The sequence below is a fragment of the Callospermophilus lateralis genome, chromosome 12 (assembly GCF_048772815.1).
Source record: "Callospermophilus lateralis isolate mCalLat2 chromosome 12, mCalLat2.hap1, whole genome shotgun sequence".
NCBI classification, from domain to species: Eukaryota; Metazoa; Chordata; class Mammalia; order Rodentia; family Sciuridae; genus Callospermophilus; species Callospermophilus lateralis.
This window is the reverse complement of record NC_135316.1, coordinates 94,128,577-94,145,645: the sequence shown is the minus strand read 5'-3', so window position 1 is coordinate 94,145,645 and position 17,069 is coordinate 94,128,577. Positions and strand designations below refer to the sequence as shown.

The 17,069-nt window shown below is 33.2% G+C and overlaps 1 protein-coding gene across 1 annotated transcript in view; it reads right to left on the bottom strand.

Annotated features, from left to right (window-relative positions):
- The window catches only part of Gpc5 (glypican 5), a 601,303-nt gene that overhangs the window by 204,278 nt on the left and 379,956 nt on the right, over positions 1-17,069 (bottom strand). The window contains exon 6 of the mRNA XM_076872261.1: positions 2,917-3,037. Within this exon, the coding sequence (XP_076728376.1) occupies positions 2,917-3,037 (121 nt within the window). The remainder of the gene's footprint in view (positions 1-2,916; positions 3,038-17,069) is intronic.

Sequence of the window (17,069 nt, the reverse complement as noted above, 5' to 3'; positions counted from 1 at the left end):
CTCTAGTAACCCTAGAATAAAAATTAAGCATGAATAATTGGAACTTTGCACATTCTTACAAAGATGAAAGAATGGGACTAAATCTAACACATGAACTAAAAAAGAAAAAGTAGAAATATTTCCCTCTGCCACCTTGAAAAGGCTACGGCTTTGAAACCTTTTCAACAAAATGGAGGAATGTTAGGCTGAATGGTCAACAAATCAGAAAGCTCTGATCCAAGGGACTTTTATAAACCTTAATATTTTGGATACCTATGTATTCTTATATCTGAACAGTTTTTCCTGACAGCAGCTCCACCCTCACTATTTATACTATTTATAATATATGTTTCACACATATATTATAAAGTATGTATTATATATTATATAATATAGACATAAATATTATATGGGACACGTATATCCCATAAAATAGTTTGAATACATATGATATGTGTATTTATATATTGATAAGAATATCTAAATATACATCTCAATATATAAATATAAATATTATATGGGATATATATATGAATAAACTTATATGGGATATGTATATCCCATAAAAGAGTTTGAATACATATAATATGTATATTTATAATATACACTTGATATGATATTTACATATTCACAAATTATACACATTATTGCACTAGTATAGTACATATTTTAATATCTTCCTACATGCCCCTAAAATTAAAAGGAGATAGAATAAAAATACACTAAATTTCTAAGCTTTTTTTCTGTAATCTGGGGGTGATCCTGTGCGCTCCATGAATAATGCTTAGTCCACTTTGAAAGCCACTAAAAATGTGCTATGTGCAATAAAAGAAGCTGATTAATATTATAGCTATTTTGATTATACCATCAATTGTGCACAGTGGTTTCAATTAACCTACATCTATGTGCCATCTCTTACTAAATGTTGTGATGAAATACTGCCTTGACCACGGTTATTATTCCTCCAGCTGCAGGTGGGAGTACTGGCTGCTGTTCACTCAGCTGAGCTAACATGTCCACCTCTTCCCTAGAAGCATTGGCCAATGATGGTGGGTCAGGGGAATGGAGACATGCCTATTGGTTTCACAACAAGATAGTGTGAAAATGCCCTGCTAGCCAGAATTCCTGTTGAGTTCAGATGAGGCTTCAGTTCCAACTGCAGCCCAGTCCTGTTCCTTCTTCTGCACAGTCCTACACCTCCCAGTTCCTTACTGATTGAAGGGGTGCTTGGCCACAAGCACCTATCCTGCAGTCTTTTTCCTGGAGAACTCCAGGAAACACAAGAGTACACCAGCATATACGAGAAATCTATTTTGCTTAAATATCTAATTCCCAATATATTGTTATTGAACCACTGGAAAGTCAAGAATTAAAGTAATATTATAAGTGTCATGAAGCCTCATTCTTTTCTCATTGAGTCTACATCAGTTTCCCCTAGAAGTACTGTTTTTCTTCTGAAAATTTTCTAAAATACATTCCAAATAAGAGAAAATGTGGCAAGGACAATGACTTCTTCTGAGGCATGAATGATTTTCACTGATGGATGGAATGCAATTGTTTCTGAGGATAAGAGGCTCTCTCCTTTTGACCTCAGCCATCCAGCTGCAGCTTCCATAGCTCACTCTGACCACTCCTTCCCTGTCACTTGAGCTCTTGACCCAACCTAAGGCTGCTCATCTCCAAGAAATGCCTCAGTCGTTGGCCCACTAGCAGCATAAGGCTCCTACTTTACCCTGGAGGCTTCCCTTCCAGGGAATCAGTTCAACTCATTAAAGGCTATGAGGCTTACTTACTGGTGGTCCTGGTGCCACTCTCTTTTTTTACCCTATTCTCAACCCTATTCTCAATGGAACTTCCTTTTGATTCACTACCCAAACTGAGAGCTATGCTTTCCCAATACATGCAACAGAATAAACAGGGTAACTATTACTGTAATACATAGTGCAAATGAAATCTGGGCCTTATTATGAAAATAGGGTCCTATCAACTAGACCTGCATTAAATGAAGCTCTACAGAGCAATTATGAAACTCAGACCAGAGATTTTGGTATATGCTATATGTGGATTCAGTACTATTTAGATATATTTTCTGACAGACAATACCAAAAATCAGCATCATCTATCCATAAAAATTTTGCTTAAAAATAAATATATGTGTATGTGTGTGTATCAACATGACATACATAATTTTTTATGGAATGACTAATAACTGAAAAATAGTTCTTCTTACCCCCAAAACCAGTTGTCATAGGAGGTGGTAACTGCAACATGTAACGAAATATTTTGTCCCAATTTACAGATTATTTCAATGTAATAGTCTTTTCCAGGTTATATTCATTCTTCATAGGTTATGTATTAAAAATAGCAGTATATATTCACTTGATTAAATAATATTATTAAATATAAAACAAGTATTATTAAAAATAAAAATGTATTTGCTAAACAACTATTAAGTCAATTATAAAATAGCATGTACAAAACGATATAAAAAATAAATACTAGAGATGTGATTATTCATTTATGGCTTACGTATTATTGAGAATACAGCAAATATTTTCACACCAAGGTAAAGAGTTACCTGGAATGTAATGCTGACATTTTCTCTTCTCTGATGTGTTTCTTCAGTGGCAACTGTTGTACCTCTGATTGACACTTACTTGTGGAGGATGAAATATTTTCTCATTCTTAAAATGTTGAAGCAACAGCTTGCTTTTCACAGGTACAGACTGTCCACTCATAAAAAAACCACTATACATTGACTATATGACAACCACTCAACCAAGTATTTCTAAATCTCCAGATAGAAATAAGTGATTCTAGTACTCATTTTTAGGTAGGACTATCAGATGCAATTAATAAAATTATTAAATATAATATAAAGTAACATTTATTACTTACTGTCAATAAACCAAGCCTGTATATACAGGATCTCCTTACCTGAATTATATGCTTCAGCTTATCAATTATCTGATTTATCACAGGATCAGTTCCTTTTACTTTGACTTCAGGATTCCCAGATTGGGCCTTGATTCCATTTCCAACCACACGCTGAGTATAGCTAAAAAAGTAGAAAATTAAAGACACATGACTTAGTAAACTGCTGAGTATTATCTACCCCAACTACTTGAACTAATTCAAGTTCAGAATCTCCTCCTTGAAGAACATACACAAAGTATTTTTTTCTTGGAACATAATCCAGTCCAGCTATAATGCTTTTCCAGGTAAAATATTTATACTGAAAATATAGACTCTTCTAACACTAATATTTTTGTCTTCCAAGACCCAACCAAATATACTTATTTTATAATGATATTTATTAATATTCTGGTAATAATATTCATCGGACTTTGTTACCAATTCCTTGTGAATTACACATACATCTGTATCCATATTACCTGGGTAATTTTATTCTACTTTATACAGCATTTAAATAAGTCCTGATAATATTGTTAAATTTATATATATTTAACCAGACAAGTCAAAATCATTAACTTTAAAATTAATCAAAGTTCTGCAAAATCTTTTGTAAGTAGAAGAACAATTTTATTTTACCAAGATTCATTTGTATGTAAAAGGATGATTTCCTTGGCAATGAAAGCCTTTTGAAAGTTCACTACCTTCCCAAAATGACAATAATATAATGTCAACTAAGTATTCATAAAAATATTTAAATTCATCAGTTTCAAAGAAGTATTAAATGCCTACTGTAGTCAAAGTTCTATACTAGTTGGCTGGGATTATAAAACAGCATAATTCTTGTCCTCAAAATGCTCCTTATCCACGTAGGAATTTATTAATTAAGCCATTCATTTATGCATTCATTCATTCATTATATTTTACTATAATTTAAGAATACCTAATAGATTGCAGCCCTACAAATGCTCTTGTTTTCTGAACAGGATAGCTGAGCCCAAAGACAAGTGAACAGTTTAAATGCCACACTGTGGGAACAGCTGGGAGGAAACCTATAGGCTATGTGTTGTAGGTATTCTGACTGTGGAAATATACAGGGAAGCATTCCCCCAGTGAGCAAACTCCTGGGGGAGAACTGGTGCCCTGTTGATGCCATGTTTGGAATGCCCAGCAGTTTCCCCTTGAAGCTATTAAGATAAATATGCAGGTGCACTATCTAGTTTCTATGGTGTTGTCGTTGGAGAGAAGGGGCTCTGTATTTTTTTTTAATTTTTTTCATCTTTCATACATTTGATTCAAGTGAGTTATGCATTTCCATTTTTACCCCAAATACAAATTGCAGAATCACATCAGTTACACAATCACAATGTTTACATAAGTCATAGGGGCTCTGTATTTGTACTAACCTAGACCTTATATCAGTTAGCTAGCACTCAGGGTTAAAGGAATACTAGTTAGCATGTAGTCATGGTAACAGGAGCTATGTAACTTTTGAGATAATAAAGGCAGCTGCTGGGAGTAACAGCCACTTGCTTTCTTGCCCCTGCACTCTGTGTGTGTGTGTGTGTGTGTGTGTGTGTGTGTGTGTGTGTCCTTCTTTCATTCGCTTCTAGACAGGTATTTTTGCAGGTTTTCTTAACAGTGTGTGAGGTAGGATAACACACATCATGGGCATTTGGAACATGGAGAAGCCCTTCAGGGCAAAGACACTTGACAAAATATCAAGGAGAAGTTAGAACTTAAGTAGCACTTTAAGTAATAATGTAGGAATGTGTCTTACATGGTGTGCTTAATGAGAACTCCAGAGCAGAGGATAACATACTGGCAGAAGAAAGGCCAAAGGCTCATGAGCAATCCATACTGAGAAGAATAACTAGGCTTCTGTCTACAAAGTGGAGTAACAAATGCAGGAATGTAAGGAGCCACACTCTCAAGATAGGTGTAAGAGTGTCCTCTGAGTAATCTGTATGCTTACATTCATATAATAACATAGACTCAGAAACTTTTCAATAAGAATGTTCATATTAATTTAATGTAATTTTCTTTCCCACTTTTTTTTTTCTTGTTTTGAAGTACCAGGAATTGAACCTAGAGACACTCTCCCATTGAGCTATATCCCCAGCCATTTTTTTGCTTTCTTTTGAGACAGGTTCTAAGTTACGAAGGCAGACCTCAAAATTGTGGTCTTCTTGCTTAGCCTCCAGAGTTGCTGGGATTATAGGTGAGCACCACCATGCCTGGCCCTTTCCCACTATTTGTGCAGAGTGTCACAACTATTAATATTCTCCCTCTGAATTTTCTTCAGTAATGGAAAAATCTTTGAAAGATTAAAGGAATTTACACTGTTACGAATATTGCCATATGAAAGAATCTTTAAGGAATATTTGGTTCTAAGATTATATACACCCAATGACCAATTTTAAAAAGTGAACCAAACAATTGATAAGTCCTCCAACTTATATTAAATAACAGAATCCTTTAAAATTGATAATATCAGCTGGATATGACAAATATAATAATGTTAATAAAACAAATTTGAACCTACTTCTTTGTGCTGCCATAGAGGAGTTCAGAGTTAGGTTTTCTAGTACCATTTAGGATTTAGAAATACACACACACAGACACACACCAATAAAATAGTAGAAGGAAAACTACATTTATGTTTTTAATGTGTAATGTTCTCCAACTTGGATGAATCAAGTGAAATTTAATCCTATGTAGCATTGTTACATTACTATTCACTTTCTCAACATTCCAGGCATATTGTACATGTGGCACTTCTGCTATGTATTAATGATGATGATTAGTAAACTAAGTGGATAATGCATAACTGTGATGCAGATGTTGTTTTAGTTACTCTATTTGGAATTTGTCAAATCATCTTCATGATAATTATCTGTGATAGCCATGAGTCCCTCCATAGCTTCAAGTACATGAAGCTTGGTTGATTAAGGTCAACTGCTGCTTTGCCTAAACTCTAGTTCTACATCTGCCCTTACTTCCCCCAGTGACTGAGTGTAGAAGAATTACCAAAGCAATTCCAACATAGGAAGACATACAGCTTCTCCAACAGCCAATTTTAGTTCAGGATACCCTGGAGTCCTTGGTAAACCTTCCTTAGACAGGATGGAACTAGTGTGCTTCCACTCAACCATTCTTTTCTCTCTCCTTCACTTTTAGTTAGACTTGTTTCACAGCCAACAGCTCCTTCAGCCTTACACAGCTAACCCTCTGTATGTCTTACAGGGATTCCCCCCAATAGTGAAGTTGTAATGCTTTTCCAGGTAAAATATTTATACTGAAAATATAGACTCTTCTAAAACTAATATCTTTATCTTACAAGACCCAATCAAATATACTTGCTCAACCTCTTTTCAATACCTTTCTTTTGGAGAACCCATCCTAACACACTTTGTAATATCTGTGTTATAGTTATATCCATTATATAGCTTGGGAATCTGGGATCTGAATAGGTTAAGTAACTATTCAAAGGCCGTGCCATTTGTAAAGTGTACAACAAGGATCTGAAATCAGGAAATGTGAACTCCAAAATGCAATCACTTAACAGCTACTAATGAAAACTATTGAATCCAGCTAATATACATTAAAGATAGGATTAGCTTGGTGCAGAGTATTTTTTTCCCTCTAATTACAACCTTTACAAAGCCTCCATTGTTTAAGAAGAGATGTACAATATCCTTCAAAACTCTCCTCAGCAAGCAGTTACATGGTGCTTGCTAAAAACTAAAGTAACAGATGTTGGCAGTGTGAGAAAAAACTAACAGAATGACATATGGCCTTCCTATGTTTCTTTAGAAACACAAATATAATGCAGGCAATGGAAACAGAAGCATCTCGTAATTTCATTTAAGCTATGAACTGATTCACATTCTGGTTTACTTACAAATCAGGAAACTTTCTTTTAAGATACAGGAGTATTGTTAAATTTTAGTCAGAGGAACTTCTTACCTTTTGTTTTTTTCTTAATTATCATAATTAATAATAACACTGTTGAAAAATTAGAGAGACTTAGGTAAAAATTATCAGAATTATAATTGATCAAGAATCTCAATTCCAGCTATAGTACTATTAAGTATTCCAGCATCACTATTCTTATTATCATTTAAATAAGGAAAACTACTGCAAAGTAGGACATCTAAAATACTTTGAATGGAATATAACTTATTAAAATTAGTTATAATTTTCTATTTTTGTAAGGTTAAAAAGAATGCAAATTTCTTATACATGCAATTTTTCACAGTTTTCTTATACCATATATAAATGTGACAGTGCTACATAAATATCAGAATGGTCTAATGAAAAGGAGATAATATCAAGTACTGACAAGGACGGAGAGTGACTGAAACTATCCCATTGTGGATGGGAGCATAAACTAATATAATATCCAACTATGTTAACCTAAAGACAGACACAAGAATACTTAGAGAAGCACCAATCAAAATATTCCCAAACTGAATACAACCCAAATATCCATAAACATCATCATAGGCAAATAAATGGTAGTATTATCACATATGAACTACAGCAATGAAAATAAATAAATTAACAATAAGTCAATGATTGACTAATCCTACAAACTAAATATTAAACCAATTAAATCTGAAGATGCAGAATATATAATCTATTATTCATTGATTAAAATTTGAAAATCTTATGAATTATATCCCGAATCACAATGAGTTTCTGGAAGAAAAAAATATCATTCTTCTTGATTTGGGTCTTGATTTTGCAGAGTGTTTATCTGGTTAAAAATAAAATGTTGAGTTGATAGTTAATATTTCACATTTTACTGTATATATGAATTTTCAAACTAAATAAAACATTCATATTCAAAATTTTTGTGTTCTTTTTCTTAATATATTTACAAAAGACAAATATGTAATAAGAAATGTATAAATTTGTAAATGTATAAATTTGTATATGCCCACATAAGCATATAATGTGGGAAAAATAGTTCTTTCATCAGTAAGTCAGTAACTTAGGATCCTAGTTTGATGCAAAATCTTATTGCATGTACACTTTAATTTGCATTCAAATATATAGTTTCTAAATTAATTGAAAAATTTTCAAATAAGTAGGTTTTGGATTTCTCTCATTATGAAATTGTAATTGATCATTATTCCATTTCCTTCTAAATGTATGTTTATATTGGATAAAACATTTCAAGGATCTTTTATTGAGTTTTCTTGACTTGAATAATTGATCAGGGCTGAGGCTGTAGCTCAGTGGCAGAGTGCTTGCCTAGCATATGTGAGGCACTGGGTTTGGTCCTTAGCACCACATTAAATAATAATAATAACAATAATAATAATAATAATAATAATAATAATAATAATAATAACATATAAAGCCATGCTGTCCACCTACAACCATAAAATTTTTTTAAAAAAAATAATTGGTCACATTTCAAGGAGAAGGGGAAAACAAGAAATCAAAAAAAAAGAAGTGTTTTTCTTTTTGTCTTTTAGAAAAGTAATAGACTCACCACATTGCTTTACATCTTCTCAGTAGAACTGTGAAATGAATGATGGCAATTTAATGGGAATACTCACTCCCAAGCACTTGTTTTTCACAAACAAGGAAGTTACACAAGTACTGAGATATTTATTTCTACAAAAATGTTTCAAAATGCTGATTAAATAAGATTAAAGTTTTCTTTGTGCTGAACATATAAAATTGTAAGGAAAAAGCAAATAAATCTGTAAATAGAATGTTACTGGGAAGTTACTTCTACTGACTTTACCAGCATTTCATATTGAAAACTGATGCCATACCCTGTTGGCTAATATTAATTTCATTTTCTTTCTAATACAACAGAATTTGGTTCAGAGTCACACTAGAAGTACAGTATTTTGATGAGTATATATATATAATATTTTGGCAAAAGTATAAGGAATCTGATGCTGGGATTACAAATCAATTAAGGAGTCTATTGCAGACATCTTCAATAACTTCACTGGGACAAAATGTAAGACCATTGTCACTGATGCAAGATGAGGAAAACCCCTGATCAGGATATTCTTCTCTTTTTACTATTGTTTCTACTACCAGTTGGAGACTGAGAATGGGAACCATGCTGCTGTTGTTATTATTTTTGCTGTATAATTTGTCCATTCATTACTTTGCTGTATGAAGTGGTAGATGGTTGGATACTAACATTCCTTCTATCTCTAGGGTTCTAACTTCTAGGAGATAGAATATTGATTTTATCTTTGACCCTGAAATATATGTTGCTACCTTAGGTTCAAAGAAGGTATGGTAAATACATTGTAAGTATTTGCCCATAAATCCCTTCTGCAAAAACAAATATACATTCCAGACCATCTCTTGACCTCACTTTCTGGTTCTGGTAGCAAATGTGAAAGGAAGCACTGGAGATTTGGGTTTTGTAAGTTTTCCTCAAATTCATGGGTGACAGTGAACACTATTGGACAGTACTACTTTGTTTACACTCTGCTTCTATATCATCTTTTCTTCTATGAAAGTTCTAAGTTTTGAAATCTCAAAATGGAAAGAAATCATGATTGATTTTATGTGCTAGATTCATAGAACTAACATCTTATAGTATGTATAGGGCTTACAGGAGATTTAGAGAATAAAAACAACTGTAAAATCCATTCAAAAATTATATCTTTCATGATTCCACTATCTCACTTCAATTGTTGAGCTAAAGAAAATTTTTAAGTTAATCTGTACTATTTATTTGGCCTCATAATAATTATGAATAATGTCTAAATATGAGAAGTCATTTATGAATTTGATGTTCAAAAAATAGAATTAATGGAGACCATGTTATAGTCTTTTTGTTATTTACAAAACTCATTTCCTATTTAAGATACCATATTTTGTGGTATCTATTATATAATACTCATTCATTTTAATATAATAAGGCAATCATTCTTTGTATAACAACTAACAAGGGATGTTTAGCATATCAATTATAAACCCAATAAGAATATGTTTAGAAAATCTCAGAAAAAATAAACATGTTAAATAACGGATATTCTTCACTCCATATGAACTTCATTTGGTAAGGCATGCATTATGCTTGCCTGTTTAGCCAGGTAAACAAAGGTAAGTAGTTTCATGACATCTTATAAAATAAGCAGCTGGGTGAACTTCAAATATGGTATTCCATATGAAAAATTACTGACTACACATACATATTTTGTAGTATTTAAGAAACTGTCTTTTCAAATAAATAACTACTTAATAAAAACCAATGCAAATGAACTTTACCCTATGTTAAAAATAGTACTTAATTGGATATGAAATCAACACCCATAAATAAAATGCATTTCTGTATATCAGTGATGAATTCTCAGAAAGGGAAATGAGGAAAACTACCCCATTTATAATAGCCTCAAAAAAATAAAATATTTGAGAATCAACTTAATGAAAGAGGTGAAAGATTTATATAATGAAAACTACAGAATACTAAAGAAAGAAATCAAAGAAGACCTTAAAAGATGGAAATATCTACTTTGCTCTTGGATAGGCAGAATTAATATTATAAATACGACCATACTACCAAAAGCACTATTCAAATTTAATGCAATTCCAATCAAAATCCCAATGACATTCCTCATAGAAATAGAAAAAACAATCATGAAATTCATCTGGAAAAAATAAGAGACCAGAATAGCTAAAGCAATCCTTAGCAGGAAGAGTGAAGCAGGTAGCATCACTATACCAGATCTCAAACTATACTACAGAGTAAGAGTAACAAAACAGCATGGTATTCGTACCAAAACAGACTGGTAGACCAATGGTACAAGGACACAGAAACTAACCCACAAAATTACAATTATCTTATTTTAGACAAAGGAGCCAAAAACATACATTGGAGAAAAGGTAGCCTCTTCAATAAATGGTTATGGGAAAACTAAAAATCCATATGCAACAAAATTAAATTAAACTCCTATCTCACACCATGCACAAAACTCAATCCAAAATGTATCAAGGACCAGGAATAAAGCCAGAGATCCTATGTCTAATAGAAGAAAAACAGGCCCAAATCTGCATCATGTGGGATTGGGCCCCAACTTCCTTAATAAGACTCCTATAGTGCAAAAATTAAAAGCAAGAATCAATAAATGGGATGGATTCAAACTAAAAAGTTTCTTCTCAGCAAAAGAAACAATCTGGGAGGTGAATAGAGAGCCTACATCTTGGGAACAATTTTTACCCCTCACACATCAGGTAGAGCACTAATCTCTAGGGTATATAAAGAACTCAAAAGGTTAAACACCAAAAAAACAAATAACCCAATCAATAAATGGGCCAAGGAATTGAACAGACACCTCTCAGAAGAGGATATACAATCAATCAACAAATATATGAAAAAATGTTCATCATCTCTACAATTAGAGAAATGTAAATCAAAACTACTCTAAGATTTCATCTCACTCCAGTTAGAATGGCAGCTATTATGAAGACAAACAACAATAAGTGTTGGTGAGGATGTGGGGAAGAAGGTACAATCATACACTGCTGGTGGGACTGAAAATTGGTTCAGTCAATATGGAAAGCAGTGTGGAGATTATTTGGAAAATTGGGAATGTAACCACCATTTGACCCAGCTATCCCTCTCCTTGATCTATACCCAAAGGACTTAAAAACAGCATACTACAGGGACACAGCCACATCAATGTTTATAGTAGCACAATTCATAATAGCTTAACTGTGGAACCAACCTAGATGTCCTTAAATAAATAAATAGATTTTAAAAATTGGCATATATACACAATGGAATATTACTCAGCAATAAAAGAGGATAAAATCATGGCATTTGCAGGTAAATGAACGGAGTTAGAAAAGATAATGCTAAGTGAAGTTAGCCAATCCCAAAGAAACAAATGCTGAATGTTTTCTCTGATATTAGGAGGCTGATTCATAGTGGCGTAGGGAGGGGGATTATGGAAGGAATAGATGATCTCTAGATAGGGCAGAGGGTTGGGAGGGGAAGGGAGGGGGTATGAGGTTAGAAATTATGGTGGAATGTGACTTGGACATTATTATCCAAAACACATGTATGAAGAAAGGAATTGGTGTGAATATTCACAAAATTGTGCTCTATATGTGTAATAAGATTTGTAATACATTCTGCTGTCATATATAAATAAAAATAATTAAAAAGTACTTAATTTTTTCCTAACCTCCCTCCCCAATCTTAATAAGAAATCATAAATAAATCAGAAATCAAAAAAAAAGATTGAGTTGTTTTGAATTTACTTTAGTTTAATGTGTAATAACCTTCTTTTGAATCAAAGTGACTGTTGATATTTAAAATTATTAGTTCTAACTCTAATCAACCAATTTTACTAAAAAACTAGTACATTTTGAAATAAGAGCTAACTCCATTTTCCAGCACATCTTTCAAAATTAAACTCTTCTTAGATCAAGGATCTCTTTCATGAATTTACACTGATTAATAATCACAATTTGCACTGATTTTCTCTCTCACTTCACTATTTGATACCAATATAAACAAGTAAAAATATATTTGAGGGGAAATTATTATCTGAGAATTAATAATATTTGAGCTAACTAGTTAGTAGTCAAAAGATTAAGGTTGTGAATTTCATGTAGTATTTTATTAGAGACATGATGAAATCTTAAACATTTCTAGAATCTTACATATTTATTTCTTCAAATGTAATTGACATTAGCATTAATTAAATTTCAGATAAAAAAGTTACTGACTACATTAAGATAGTTTAAAATCAGTTGCAAGATATACTAATTCCTAACAAACTAGATTACTAACAAACTATGAAAATGCAATACCCAGGTTATTTGTGCCAATAAACAATATAATGAAATCACGGGAAAGAACTTCTAAACTATGGGATAATCTAGTTTTCTAGGGTCACTACAACAAATTACCACAAATGTGGACTACAAATACAAAAATACATTTTTTCACAGTTCTGAAGTTCAGACATCTGCAATCCAGGTTCCAGCAGGGCCATACTCTTTCTGAAGATAGCAGGGTAGAATTCTCCCTTGTCTCCCCCTAACTTCTGGTGGCTCCCAGCAATCTTTGTCTTTCTTTAACTCATAGCCACATCACTACAATTTCTGCCCCAATCTGCATACAAACTTTTCTGTGTTTCTGTATTTATTTTTATATCTCATAATGAAACCTAGATTAGATTTCAGACCCACCCTTATCTAGGACTATCTAACCTTTATCCTTATATTAATTGCCAAATAAATTCACAGACCCTTGTGGGCATTAACTTCAGGAGTATTCCATTCACCCCAGTACACAGAACACTATAAGGGTAAAAATCTGGAAGTTGTCTAAATGAAAACAAATTTTCATTTTCTTCACTTGGACCTCATGAAGATCATATTCTATTTTTCCACAAGGTAAATTTTGTTACTATATACTATAAACAATGGCACATGCCTGGAATACCAGTGACTCCAAGGCTGAGTCAAGATTATCACAAGTTTCAGGCCAGCCTCAGCAACTTAGAGAGGTGCTAAGCAACTTAGCAAGACCTTGTCTCAAAATAAAAAAATTTAAAAAGTCTGGGGATATTGCTCAGTGGTAAAGTGCCTTTGGGTTCAATCCCCAGTACCAAAATCAGCAGCAGCAACAGCTTTGGAAATTATCAGTATACATTATCTAGTTTTTCTATATTTTTAATGACTTCTATCTCCCATCAAAAATAAACAGAACAGAGGACAACTTCTATGTTTTACTTTACACAATCAGGAACAATCCTTTAAAAATTATTTCTCTCAAGCAGAGGCCCAGCCACCTGCTCTGAAAGTGTCCAAAAAGCACTGAAAGGCTGGTTTATTATGAAGGTGTTGACAGCTGATGCTCTGGGGACTCATATAGGCACATAGAATAAATTTTAATCACACAAATGTTAATGTGATAGCAATATTGTGACAATAGTCAAATGTGACTAATTTCATTAAATTTTTGCATTCATTAGACTCATCTTAGTTATCCAAATTTATATAAATGACTCAAAAGAAATAACCAGGGTCTTCTGTTTTTTTATTTCTCATTTTGCCATTATTCATGCTTATTAGTAAAAAGTGGTTTTGACTGAGATTTTATTTTTTTAGCAATCAGTTCTCATGTTTTATCACCATAAGACTGTGAGGATCTTTAGCGGGCTACTGAATCTGATGCTCTGCCTTCAAGAAGAAATATACCTAAAGCAGGAATATAGTACTTGGCATTCATCTCTTGGCCTATAGCCTAATAGATTTTTTTTTTTGTCTGTCTTTGGTGACAGCAACATAAATTTAGAGCTGGAAGGGACCTTAGAGGTCATTTAGTTCAACCCAAGCATCTTTTAAAATGAAATGAGGAAGTATGTTTATTTCATCATTTTGTATGTATGCACTGTGTATTTCAGGAAAGCCTCTGAGACAGTTTATAATGAAAGGCACAGAAACTATAAAACAAGGGTAAATGACATAATAATGAAGAGAAGGAAGTGACAACTATACAAAGAGACCTAGGGAAGGAGCCCAATCCTCAGGCCGGAACTTACCCTTAAGCTTTGGTCAGCAAAGGCAACAGGAAAATCAGAATTCAAAGATATCTTATTAGCTAATAAAGAGAGTATTTGTACATGTAAGTAGCTGTCTTCTGGTAAATTGCTAAACTCTTAAGCAGGATTTATGAGTTTTTAAATAACAAAGAACAATATAATGAAAACATTTCAAAACACTTAAGATGTAAATAACCATAAACTTTTCTTATATGATGCTTTGTTGAAGCTTCTTGCATGATGTTGAATTATATGATTTTAAATTACATGATGTTAAATTGCCTGCATAATATTATTCTGTTGGGATCTGATTATGGTGATTTGGTGATAAAATGTAACCTTTGAGAATTAGAAGAACAACTGACAAATACTTTCCTGACTTTACTTTTGTTTTAACTGATAATTTACCCCTCATGCAAAATATGATCTCTGGGTAACAGGTTGATCACTAAAGGAAAAGAATCTCAGGGTTGAAATGATATGAGATGAATCATAAAGCAGAGGCTGGCTGTTTCTACTACATTGTGCGGCAAATAGGGACAAGGGGGAGCAATTTACAAACAAGGATGAGAGTGGGAACAATCATAACATAAATGCATTTTAATAATAGTTGAATATTGTCTAATAGGTTTATTGACCCTGTGTTTAATGATGTCACTGTCTTCTTCTTTTGCACTTTTGCACATTTTTATATTTTTAATAAAATAAATGATTTTCAGACTTTTAAAGTCAGGCCCATTGTCAATGCTTTATGAATCAGATGGTCTCACTATGTGGTTCATGTGCATTTGAATTTGGAATGGGAGCTTGTCAAATCAGTCAAAATCTGTTTGTTTATCTGTTTGGGGTGTGTGTGTGTGTGCGTGAGAGAGAGAGAGAGAGAGAGAGAGAGAGAGAGAGAGACTTAATTATGAATACTTCTTTTTCTGATTTTATTTTAGAATTTATCAAAAAAAAAAAAACAGGATACTTAAATACCAGGTACAATAACATGAAAACGAAATTAGTGTGTGTTTACTTACACACATATGCATGCACATATACACACGTATCTTCCTATATTTGCTTTTACTTTTAATAACAAACAAGATGATTTTCTGTGCCAGTGGAAGAGGCTTAAAGTGTGAAAGATTTGTAGATCACTTTTTTTAATAAGATAGCACTTTAGTAATTAGCATTTGAAAACAATTAAAATTTGAACATAACAGTTTTAATCTTATCTCCAATTCCAACTTAAATTCCCATCCAAAAGTTCTATTTTATGGTCTATTGAATCACAAAATAAAAATTGATAAGTTTCAAATAATGGTTATTATAAAGAGGGAGGAGGAGAAGAAGAGAGATGGAAGAGGAGGTAGGAAAATGATGGAACTTTCCATCAGTGCTTCCCCTTAACTGCACTTCAGCCAAGTTCCTACTATCAAATAGTCCTGAGAAAATCATCCACATGAGTAAGTGAATTCAGTTGGTATCCACTTGCATATGTGAGAAAATTGCTTCCTAGCCATTTCTTGGCAAACCCAGTTGTGCAGAAAACAGCTAAATTCAGCTCCATAGAACTAGATGTGTCTAGGGACTTTTGGATTGCTAATAGCTGTGGTTACCCACAAACACACTTGGCTGACTCAGCATATGAAAATGCACACATGAGATTTCTGAAAGTATCTGGAGTCCAAATAGAATAGATATTTCTGGTCCAGATGACCTAGAGATTTCACACCTAGAGGTAAATTTGGCCAATATCTCCCTCACTCTCTCACTATTCCTCTAATTCTCCTCTTTTCAGCTCCAAATGATTTCTGCCAAGTTCCTCAGGATTTATACACTCTGCTTCCCTACATGAAAAATTGTAACTCATTGAACTCTTTCTCTAATCAACTCTAGTAGGCTTAAAAAAGAGTTTTTGCAGATATGTTTACATTACAGGTCTTAAAATGGGGAGCTTATCCTGGATTGTGTGATACTAAACATGATCACATGTATCCCTTTAAAAGAGAAATAGATAAAATTTCTGTTTTTAAAGACAGAAAGGAAAAGGTAATGGGAACAAGGAGACAAGATTGAAGTGATGTAGCCACAAGCTCAGGAATGCCAGAAAATAGAAGAGGCAAGGACTGGGTTCTCCCTAGAGAGGGAACATGAAACTATTCATACTTTAATTTTGACCCAGGGATTTCAGACTTCTGACCTCTGAAACCATAAGGGAATAAATTCTGTTTTAAGTCACTCCATTTGTAGTGGTTTGTCACTACAGCCACAGGAAACTATACAGTCCCCAAAATAGGGCATCCTCCTGGGCTGCTTGCTGCCATATACTATTGCTTGGCAACACTTTCTGTTCCAGGATGCACATATCATGGTTGTAATTAAGAAAGTAATTGTGTAAGGTACATTTCTTGACGTCAAGCAGTGCATCTGTTTTAATCATCAAGTTCCAGGGCCTGACAAAATGTTCAGACCATGAGAGAGCTCAATGTGTATCTGTTACCTTAGTGAATGTGTGATTGATAAAAAAGCCAACTGAAAACAATTTTTAAGGAATTGTTTATGTTCTTCAGAAATGGGTCTTGTAAGATTCATACCAGTTATTCCTGACTCTAGTAACAAATCCCATGAGTGTATAATTTC